Source organism: Ictalurus punctatus, chromosome 26 (genome assembly GCF_001660625.3).
Source record: "Ictalurus punctatus breed USDA103 chromosome 26, Coco_2.0, whole genome shotgun sequence".
Taxonomy (NCBI): Eukaryota; Metazoa; Chordata; class Actinopteri; order Siluriformes; family Ictaluridae; genus Ictalurus; species Ictalurus punctatus.
The window spans coordinates 20,293,622-20,304,621 of NC_030441.2; the positions used below are offsets into that span (position 1 = coordinate 20,293,622).

At 45.1% G+C, this 11,000-nt stretch overlaps 2 protein-coding genes across 2 annotated transcripts; one reads left to right on the forward strand and one right to left on the reverse strand.

The window, feature by feature from the left end:
• Window positions 1–17: 17 nt before the first annotated feature.
• Window positions 18–2,465, reverse strand: LOC108258821 (phospholipase A2). The gene is made up of 4 exons (XM_017457765.3): window positions 2,128–2,465; window positions 1,685–1,829; window positions 869–975; window positions 18–772 (listed from the first exon to the last, which is right to left on the reverse strand). Exons 1-4 carry the CDS (start codon window positions 2,165–2,167, stop codon window positions 624–626), a joined length of 441 nt encoding a protein of 146 aa, XP_017313254.1. The 5' UTR covers window positions 2,168–2,465; the 3' UTR covers window positions 18–623.
• Window positions 2,466–3,060: 595 nt separating this feature from the next.
• txndc11 (thioredoxin domain containing 11) lies at window positions 3,061–10,479 on the forward strand. The gene is made up of 12 exons (XM_017457604.2): window positions 3,061–3,329; window positions 3,924–4,140; window positions 4,312–4,409; window positions 4,813–4,942; window positions 5,188–5,281; window positions 5,415–5,527; window positions 5,658–5,855; window positions 6,298–6,817; window positions 8,324–8,466; window positions 8,568–8,680; window positions 8,804–8,884; window positions 8,957–10,479. The coding sequence occupies exons 1-12, from the start codon at window positions 3,211–3,213 to the stop codon at window positions 9,441–9,443; spliced, it is 2,313 nt and encodes a 770-aa protein (XP_017313093.1). The 5' UTR covers window positions 3,061–3,210; the 3' UTR covers window positions 9,444–10,479.
• The last annotated feature ends 521 nt before the right edge of the window (window positions 10,480–11,000 follow it).

Sequence of the window (11,000 nt, forward strand, 5' to 3'; positions counted from 1 at the left end):
GTGGTTCTGTGTGAGGACCAGATGTCCCCGTAATGACAGGAATGCCTGATATTTCCTACAAACAGTGCAGCTTTTATTTGAAAACTATAAAAAGAAATCATTCCGGGTTGAGTATTGGTGTCAAAGCGATGTTTTAATTATAAATAATACGTCCAAAACGTCTCATTTACGTGGAAAAAAAACCCCAAAACCGTCAGATGTGATCGGTGTCTGATGTTTACTTTATTTGTGCACTCGAGCTACGAGGCTAATGTAAGGCTAACAAGCTGGATTAGCATCATGCAAAATGGAGGCTTACTTCACCACACGCTCGATTCAAATAACATTATTAATGACTTTCATAAAAATAATAACATTATTTAATGAAGAAGAAAGTGATTTGTCCTCAAGGTGAAGCTGTGTGAGACGCTGAGCAACTCCACAACAATGCTAACATGTTAGCGGCTAAGCCTTTTAGCTACATTAGCCTTAAATAGAGATGTAAATGTTAAATATTAAACATGGCTGATCAACTCCTTTAAGGTTTGTAATAGATTTAGGTTTTATTTAGCTATTTAGTCAATAGTGTGTGTGTGTGTGTGTGTGTGTGTGTGTGTGTGTGTGTGTGTGTGTCAGTGTGTGTGTCAATAGTAAGCACATGTCGGTAGTTCAGGTCCACACAGGAAGTCGGGCCATGCTGCGTATTTGAAGTTATATGGTGCTTTTTTCAGACACTGCGCTGCTTCTCGGTCACACACACACAACATCTTCTCACAGCGGTCCGTCAGAGAGCCTACACACACACACACACACACACACACACACAGGGATGTATAATAGCATGCAGCATGTATAGTAATTATATGACAGTATTGGTGTGTGTGTGTACCGCAGTCCAGTGATTGGCTGTCACAGCTCCATGGATATGTATGTGTCTTGGTGTGACAGCCTCGATCCTCAACTTTGGCGTAACAGCAGTCGTGCTTGTGACAACACCTTACACGCACACACGCGCACACACACACACGTGTAACCATTAACGGCCGTTAAAGTGTTCTGTTGTTCATTAAAGTCTGTTTTAAAGATGCAGTGAGGGCGGAAGCGACACAGAACTGTCCGGAACATCAACATTTACCTCAGATGTGTCACTAAACTACTGAGAACAGATTAAAATCACACAGTAATTACACTTAGCATCAACCGCTGACACACTAAGCCCTACTGTTACATTACTGTTGCTATGGTTACAGTATTCTCTCACTCCATTCCTGACTCTCATGGTTTTACTCCTGTGTGCTTAGCGAAGTATAAATGTAGTCCTGGATCAGGACTGTTATTCTTGCTCATTGTCATGGTTACAGTACAATCATTGTGAAACAGTTTGACGATCTGTGATGTCATTGAATTCTGGACTGTGAATGGTCAGAAGGTGGTGATTAGTTCTCTATAACAGCACCTCTGACAGTAGCACAGGTTTATATTAATGCTCTCGTTCTAATACATTATCGTTTCTATAGTAACAGCTCATTCATACTCCATATAGGAATGCTGTGTGTGTGTGTGTGTGTGTGTGTGTGTGTGTGTGTGTGAGAGAGAGATTATAACAGGGTGCAGTCCCTGATCTCTAAATTAAAGCGTTCCCTCTCCAGTATGACTGTAATCATACACACCCTCTCACTGTGTGTGTGTGTGTGTGTTTTCTCACCAGTCAGCAGGGTCTCGGGGCCACCCCTCTCCTCCTACTCCACAGTAACACCCGTACATGATGTAAGCGAGTGTTGAGCGTCCCGTACCGCACTTCACAACACCAGACAACTCCAGTGTAGTATGTGTGTATGTGGAACACACAACTTCACAACACACACACACACACACACACACACACACACACACACATGTCCATGCACATAGACACAGCAGGAGGTCATCAGTGAGCAAGCTGAGCATGAAAGGACTTTGTTTTCTTCTTCTGTATGGTGCATGTAAAGATCTGAGTGATTTTTATCTAAAGTTATATCACATGTATCATTAAATCAGACGTACAGGGCACTAGATAGGATGTAGGGTGTATACACTTAGATAGGGATCATATACAAGATAAAAATTAGAACAAAAGATTCAGAAATGGAGAGAAAAACATCTGCTCACCTGTGAGGATCAACAGTGTTGTAGTGTACAGCACAGCCATCTCACTGCACTGGGAGAGGGGAGACGCATGCAGGTGTGTGTGGTGGTTTTATAGCCGTTAGTGTGTGTGTGTATGTGTGTGTGTGTGTGTGTGTGTGTGTGAGAGAGAGAGAGAGAGAGAGAGAGAGAGAGGTAGTTATACTCTGCTCCCTCTCATTGAGTCTGTGCTCTTAAGATATGATTATAGTTTGCAAGTTCATCATACACTCCCTACTGTCTGTTATTAGGCGGCTGTATCCCAAATAGCTGACCTTTGTATATAAAGTGCACTACACAGGGTGTCAAAGCCATCAACTCCCTTAGAGCAAATTATAAACTGGTGTATTATAAACGCTCCCTTAGTGTAAGCAACAAACCCAATATTATCAGTCATAATGTTTACCTGATTCATGTAATACTCACTGTGTTTGTCTGTTTATACTGCTTCACTTTCTGTGCTGTCTATATGACGCTACGTGTCTGTCCCTTGTTATGGCTTTGAATGTTGTAAGATTTATTATAACTATGTGAGTGCGTTGTTTCTTGTTCTGGACTCTGCAAATGTCCACTGTCCATGTGACCCATATGTTTGAGTGTTGTGCTGTATTGTTATTGTCTTTTACTGTGAAGCGTTCTTGAGCTCTGGAAAGGCGCTCTACAAATTAAACTTATTATTAATTTATTTATGTATGTATGTATGTATTTATTATTATTATAGATGCTCCCTCAGACACTCCCTTATCAGAAAGCGACAGTCTGACACTTTATAGACGCTCCCTTATCAGAAAGTGACAGTCTGACACTTTATAGACGCTCCCTTATCAGAAAGCGACAGTCTGACACTTTATAGACGCTCCCTTATCAGAAAGCGACAGTCTGACACTTTATAGACGCTCCCTTGGCTTGGCCCCGCCTCTTCCAAACTGATACGCGGAAGTGTTAAGTCTACGTGGGGTAGTGAGGTTGGTCCGGAGTGCATGAGAGTGTGTGTGTGTTAGAGTGTGTTTGTTTAGTTCTGTGTGTGTGTGTGTGTGTGTGTGTGTGTGTGAGGGAGAGATGTTATAAATGAAGGCAGCGGACTTATTGCGGGTGGTTCGGGATCAGATGGCGCGGAGACCCGGCATGCTGTGCGCGGCTCTGCTGCTCACCTGCGCGCTCATCCTCGCTGTCACACTCACCTGCAGGTACACACACACACATACACACACACACACACACACACACACACACACACAAGGACAAAGCAAAACTACCGTGTTATGGTGATTTGTGTGTGTGTGTGTGTGTGTGTGTGTGTGTGTGTGTGTGTGTGTGTGAGAGAGAGAGAGAGAGAGAGAGAGAGAGAGAGAGAATTTTTTTGAGTGACCCGTGGCAAAATAAGTCTAACACATATCCATTTCGGAGAGCGCGAGAGACGGGTGTAGAGTGAGACAGGTTTATATCCGGTGTTTATTTAAGTGAACTGTTGTGTTACAGTCTGGAGCTGATATGGACTTCACTGGGATTTTATGTCACGTCTGTACAAATAATAATACATCCCATAATACTGAAGTGGAGAAAAAAATGATATAAATACAAATAAACACCATAAAAGTTGAGATTGTAGAAGTGTTTAACCCGCTGTTACTGTAAAACCCCCAAATTAATTCTAAATGAAAGCGATTAGGTGAATGGAGTTGACGTGTGTGTGTGTGCGTGCGTGCGTGCGTGTGTGTGTGTGCGCGCTTCTCTAATCAATGCTCTCCTTACACACTCTCTCTCTCCCTCCCCCTCTCCAGTCGTGCGAAGAGTGTGGTGGCGCTGGCCCGTCCCCCGGTGCGGTTCTTGTCCCCATCTGTCCCGGTGGTGGACCTGTTTCTGGGACAGCAGGACCAGGTGGAGAAGTTGATGGAGGGTTCTGATGTGAGCGTGCTGTTTTACTACGCTCCGTGGTGCGCTCACTCCATTGCCGCCAGGGAACACATCCAGCAGGTGGCGCTGCGTCTCACCAATCAGGTACTCTCACTTCTGTGTGTGTGATGATGCGTTTCCTGTGAGGTGCTGTGTGTGATGATGCGTTTCGTGTGAGGTGCTGTGTGTGATGATGCGTTTCCTGTGAGGTGCTGTGTGTGATGATGCGTTTCCTGTGAGGTGCTGTGTGGGATGATGCGTTTCCTGTTGGTGCAGGTTCAGTTTGTGGCGGTGAACTGTTGGTGGCATCAAGGAAAGTGCCGGAAAAAGAAGAACTTCTACCAGTACCCGGTTCTACACGTGTACCACAGGAGGTAATGTTTCAGTTAGTTACGTTATCTGTCACACACACACACACACACACACACACACACACACACACACACACATATATATTTAATGATCAGGTAGACATTTTTCAATTTGATGTATTTTATAATTGGCTGTCAGTTTTTATTTAATTTTATTAAATAAGTTATTTGATATCCATTTTTAAATAATAAGTAGTAGAGTTTAATTAAATGCAATAAAATATATATATATATATATATATATATATATATATATATATATATACAAAAATGTAAGGAAATAAATAATTAAATGAACGATACGTGATATTAATGTGATATTAATGATTAGTTACATGATATTAATTAGTGTGTGTGTGTGTGTGTGTGTGTGTGTGTGTGTGTGTGTGTGTGTGTGTGTGTGTAGGTTTGGTCCTATTCACTATAAAGGGCCCTTATTAGCAGAATATATGGAGAGTTTCATACGCCAAGTCTCCGCCCCCTTAATGTACCTGCCCTCTCGCTCCGCCCTCCACACCTTTTTATCTCACCACGAGGTAAAACACACACACACACACACACACACACACACACACATATATATATATATATATGTGTGTGTGTGTGTATGTATGTATATGTATATATATGTGTGTATGTATGTATATGTATATATATGTGTGTATGTGTGTATGTGTGGTTCGCATTGTGGGGGTTTGGTTTCCCTGCATTGTTTTGTGTGTGTGTGTGTGTGTGTGTGTGTGTGTGTGTGTGTGTGTGTGTGTGTGTTTCTCTCATGCAGCAGGGTGTGGTGGGCTTCTTTGACTTTAACTCATCCCCACAGCCACCCGGTTATATCACCTTCTTCTTCTCTGCACTGCACATGCTCAGAAAAGGTACACACACACACACACACACACACACACACACTTCTCACTCTATGATGTCAGTGTAATAGTTTAGTAATCTGAATGTGTGGTTCTCTTTCGTGTTGTCAGCTGACTGTGATCTGCTCTCTGATTGGTTCAGATCCTCAGGGGGTGGTGCGTTTCGGCGTCGTGACCAATCGGGACGTGGCGGCGGGGATGTGGGTGACAGAGGATCAGAGTGTGTATCTGCACCGCCGCTTCAACACCTCACTGGTGAACACACACACACACACACACACACACACACACACACACACACATACATACAGATGCGACTTATTTTTAAAAAGTGGTGCTGTATTTGTGTGTGTGTTTGTGTGTGTGTGTGTGTGTGTGTGTGTAGGTATTCCCCCGTTCTAAGAGGAGCTTCACCCCTGAGAACATCTGTAACTGGGTGTATGAGAACAAAGAGAGTGTCATCACCTGGATTCAGCTAATTGGAGAGAAGAGCCATGCTCTGGAGGCAGAGCTACGTAAAGGACCAGCCCTGCTTGTGTTTCTCCCGCAGAGTCCACTATCAGCCAGTCAGACGCTGTCTGAGGTAAGCCCTGCCCACTTCACACTTATACACATGGCACAGAGTTTTACACACAGATTCATGATGAACAAACTGTCTCTGTCTGTCTCTGTTTCTGTCTCTCGCTCTCTCTATCTCTGTCTGTCTCTCTGTCTGTCTGTCTGTCTGTGTCTGTCTCTCTGTCTCTGTCTCACTGTCTGTCTGTCTGTCTGTCTCTCTGTCTCTGTCTGTCTGTCTCTCTCTGTTTCTGTATCTATCTGTCTCTCTCTCTCTGTCTCTCTCTGTCTGTCTCTCTGTCTGTCTGTCTGTCTGTGTCTGTCTCTCTGTTTCTGTCTCTGTCTCACTGTCTGTCTGTCTGTCTCTCTGTCTGTCTGTCTGTCTCTCTCTGTTTCTGTATCTATCTGTCTGTCTCTCTCTCTCTGTCTGTCTCTCTCTGTCTGTCTGTCTGTGTGTCTCTCTCTCTCAGGTAGCAGACGTAGCATTGCGGTATCACTCGTGTTTAGCGGACAGCGTCTCCTCCTCTGTCTGGTCGCCGTCAGGTTCTGTCCTGTCTGAGCCGAGGTGCTGCAAGTCCATGCACGTGTCTGCTAACGCTAAGGTGTGTGAGGTGTGTGTGAGGTCTGCGTGGGATCTGGAGGCGGCGCTTCACTCGTTCCTGCGCAGCACTTTGCCCAGGGCGTCGTCCGTCTGCAGTAACACACAGCGCAGCTACGGCACGCTCCATCATTACACCGCCTGCTGCAGGACCCTCACCCACAGGCTCCACCCCCTGCTGGAGGAGGGCGGGGTCATGGGCCTTCACTGCCGGACCAATAAGACGCTGCGCTTTTACACTCTGGACTCGCGACTGGCTTGGCCACTGGCACAGCGACTCGGAGCGGCAGGAAACCACAGCACACACTCGCACACACACACCTTCACCACCATCGTCAACCTGAGAGACGAGACACACTACGTACTGCAGGACACGGGGAGAGAGGCACTGGGTACACACACACACACACACTCACACACACACACACACAGAAGTAACAGATGGAGAAATTAAGAAAATAAGGAAATTTTGAAAGAAAAATGACAAATTTGAGAACCAAAAAAGCGAATAAACAAGGAAGTAGAAAGAACGACTAAAGAATAGAAGAATAAAGAAATTGGAAACTAGCAGGTGTGCGGAACTGAACCAGGAAAGAAAACATCACTGTAGAGAAATATGAATGAAACCTAGAGAATAAAGGGGGAAAAAGAAAGGAAGAAATACAGGAGAGATAGAAAAGGAAATGAAAGCTTTCCGGGGGCCGAGCACCCAGACTCTGTGAGCCGCACATTCACAGCGAAGCAGAGTCGTAGGGATTCAGTGAAGATTTATAGTTTCACGCAGTTGCCAGTCCGTTATGAGAGAACGGTTTTGAATATGAGTTCCTTTGATAACTTTTGTTTAGACAGATCTCAAGGTGATGTGATCCACAGTTGGAGAAGATTGGACAGAACATGGCGGAGGAGCATATCCTCGGGTCATGGTCCTGAAGACGCCTACCAAGATTTGTCAGTGAGATACAGCCTCACTTCCTGTTTAGTGGCTTCGCTATCAGATTTGTTGACCCATTACAGGCATTTGGAGTATCAACATTTCTTTGATAAATTTTGTCCAGGTTGGTCTGAAGATGTTCCAAATGTGGTGATTGGACAAAGTTTGTAGGAGGAGTTTTTGACAATTCCAAGATGGTGGACAATCTAATTAGTTGGAAATTGGCGTCATATGCTGCGCTGAACTCGTCTCAACTGGGATCCAGGCCTGGACCTTCAATTGTGGACACGTGATTCAAAGGTTAGGACCATAAACGCACTTCCATATTAGGCCCAAATTTGACACGATGGAGGCGCTAGAGCATTGGCAGGACTTGGCCAAAATTTGGTCAGAATGTTCCTTAGACCCTCCCCAATCAGTGTGCCAAATTTCACAACTTTTTACCAGATGGTTCTATGGGCTGCCACAGACAACCTCGCCAGAAGAAGAAACTGAAGAAGAAGAGGAAAAGGTGGAATAACAATCGGGTGCCTATGCACCTAATAACGGAGGAAAAAGAAGTAATTGAACGGGAGAGAAGAAAGGAAAGAATGAGTAAGGTGGTAAAGAAGGAAGCAGTCAAGCAATAGAGGGAGAGAAGATGGGAAACAATTGGAATCAATTGATGAAAGAATATAAAAGAAGGAATAGAGGCCCAAGGATCAAAGATATGAGAGAGACAGAAAATAAATAAAAATGGAGAAAAGATGATTGAAAGGACAAAGAGAAAGAATAGGTAACAATAAACAACAGATAACCAAAAAAATGGAAGAAAGAAAAAGAATGGATGAAAGAATGGAGGACTAGAAAGGAATAGAAAAAGAAAAGAGGTGAATGAAGGATAAAAGAAAGAAATGAAAAAAAGGTGAATGGAAAAAGTGTGGAAGAAAGCAAGCTAATAAATGCTCTCTCCCTCCCTCCCTCACAGAGCAGTTCATAGTGAACTTCAGTGCCCCCTACAGTCCACTGCACAGACACTTGGTGGGCGTCAATGAAGCTCCGCCCCCACGCTCCCTCATCCAGGAAGTGACCACGCAGTCCTTCAGAGACATAGTAATGGACGCAGAGAAGGTGAGGAGATGCGAGTGCACTCAGTAGAGTCCCTACAGCATCCATTACTGAGCACCTGTCTGTCTCTCTGCCTGTCTCTCTCTCTCTGGCACTCTGTGTAGGATGTGTTGTTGTTCTACTATACGGGATGGTGTGGGTTCTGTACGGTTCTTAATCACGTTCTTCTGCGCTTGGCCCGACTTTTCCAGGGAAACAGCACCTTCACGGTGGCCAGGTCAGGAACCTGCATTTTTTTTTTTTTAAAACGTGACTGTAGAAATTGGCTCCGCCCCCTGGCAGAATCAACTGTATTACACTGGATGAAACGGGATTAAACTGTGTTTTGTGTGTTTAATAGGGTGAACGTTGGTCTTAACGACCTGCCGTGGGAGTTCATGGTGGACCACCTGCCCACCTTCCTGTTCTTCCCCAGACACAGGTACAGTCTCTCACCTGTCTCACTGTGCATCCCTCTACAGCATGCATAACTGTCTGTCTTTTTGTCTCACAGGAAGCACATGAGTGTGAAGTTTCCAGAGAACACCCGTGTCACTGTCCCCAATCTAGTCCGCTTCATCTTCAATCATTCTAGCACCTCCCCTCAGGGAAAGGCGGGGCCCAAGGCACTTCTGGAGGTGGAGTTTCGCACCCTGCAGGGGGAGGTGCTGTCTCTGCAGCGTGCCCGTGAGCGGCTGTCACAGCAGCTGGCGGCTCTGTGGAGGGAGAACCGACGCCTGGTGCTCCAGACTCAGGAGATGCGGTCCCACAATGCCGAGCTGCAGGAGCAGAGCACCCGGCTCGAGATGCTGTACCAGGAGAAAAGCCGGCAGCTCACTGAGGCTGTGAAAAGGCTGCAAGAGCTCGCCGAAGCTTCTGAGGACCTGCTCAAGGAGAACTCACTGCTGAAGGTCCTGCTTGCCGTTTTGAGGGAAAAAGGCAGCAGGGGCGGGGCAGGGGGGCGGAGTTGGGATGAGGATGGGATGCAGGATGTCTCGTGATGGCTCAGGGATGATGACGATGATGATGAGGAGTGATGACTCTAGGATCCTCTTCTGGAAGCCGCTGTCGCTCTGTTAGCCACCCTGCAGAGAGCTAGTCACACATGCTCAGTGTCGGATATTAAACATGTAGGAAATACTGCCACCTGGTGGAGCAGTCAGAAATAACGTGTGTAAAGTTCCTGTCACCTTGTGGCTGCTTTGAGAGTCATAATAATGATTTGAATGTGTGTTAATGAATAGGAACGTGCTGCCATCTAGTGGCAGAGTTAAACAGTGTGTTAAAGAACTGGAGTTCAAAATGACGTACAGTTGGTAAGAAATTAGAATCTAAATGAAGTTGCTTCCATCTATTGGAGGCGTCAGGAATTAACCTTCTACTGCAGACGTTCTATTTTTCTGTTTATCTCTCTGTCAGTCTTGCTATACTTTCTATATTTGCTTATATTCCATTTCTAATTTATTCGACCCTTGACCCCTACACACTGGTGTTTTTCCTTTGTCTCAGGGTAACACTGCAGTAGACGGTTTAAAAGGTTAGGTTCATCCATGATGATGATTTAGACAATGCTGCCATCTTGCGGCAAATTTAGGAATTACAGTAATGATTGGATTTACGCTAGTGTCCACGCTGATGTATTCGCCATGAGAGGAAATTGTGACCCCCAGTGGCCGCTCTGGGGATTGCAGTCGAGCTGTTCTGTGTGTGATGTTATGAGTGAGCGAATGATAAAATGACAGTGTCTCCTGGAGCCTCAGGTTTTAATCGCAGCATCCGTTCAGATTAAACGACGTGTCCTGTACAGGACAGACGCCACGTTCTCACTCGACCTCCTGAGAATATATTAATGTTTCTATATTTTGTTGATCTGCTATTTTTCTTAAATACAGCACTCTATTTTTACACAAGTCCTCAGGTCCATAGAGACACGGTGTCTGTGTAGAGTCGAGGTTGTTGTGCAGGACGATGTGCTGCGCTGTTTACAGAAGTATTGTGTAGATTTTTGTACCAAATAAATAATGATTCATTTCTTCAGCTGTGTCTGTGTGTGTGTGTGTTTAATCTCACAGAGCTGACAAACCTGTCTGCCTGCATGAGCGCCTTTCTGTCTGTCTGACTCTGAATCTCTCGTATTAATACGTCAGAAGCCGATACGCACGTCTACACGACACACGATACACGCGTTGACAATATGGCAAAATATGTCAAGATACTGTAACACTTTCAATATCATACTATTCAACAACGCCAAAACACTATTAACAACTGGAAACCATAGTGTCTCTCTGTCTCTCTCTTTCTCTGTCACTCTCTGTCGCTCTCTCTCTCTCTGTCTGTCTGTCTCTCTCTCTGTCTCTCTCTTTCTCTGTCACTCTGTCGCTCTCTGTCTGTCTCTCTCTCTCTGTCTCTTTCTCTGTCGCTCTCTCTCTCTGTCTGTCTCTGTTGGTCTCTCTCTCTCTGTGTCTGTCTGTCTCTGTCGGTCTCTCTCTGTCGCTCTCTCTCTGTCTCTCTCTCTTTCTGTCTCTGTCGGTCTGTCTCTGTCTGTCTGTCTCTCT

Bases quoted from the DNA above. Each gene is read 5' to 3' on its own strand.
- LOC108258821 (XM_017457765.3), bottom strand. From the start codon at position 2,167: ATGGCTGTGCTGTACACTACAACACTGTTGATCCTCACAG. The intron at 1,830-2,127 runs GTGAGCAGATGT...TGTGTTGTGAAG, and splicing joins AACACTGTTGATCCTCACAG to TTGTGTGTTCCACATACACA. The intron at 976-1,684 runs GTGAGAAAACAC...TGTGCGTGTAAG, and splicing joins CCCCGAGACCCTGCTGACTG to GTGTTGTCACAAGCACGACT.
- txndc11 (XM_017457604.2), top strand. From the start codon at position 3,211: ATGAAGGCAGCGGACTTATTGCGGGTGGTTCGGGATCAGATGGCGCGG. The intron at 6,818-8,323 runs GTACACACACAC...CCTCCCTCACAG, and splicing joins CACGGGGAGAGAGGCACTGG to AGCAGTTCATAGTGAACTTC. The intron at 8,681-8,803 runs GTCAGGAACCTG...TGTGTTTAATAG, and splicing joins AGCACCTTCACGGTGGCCAG to GGTGAACGTTGGTCTTAACG.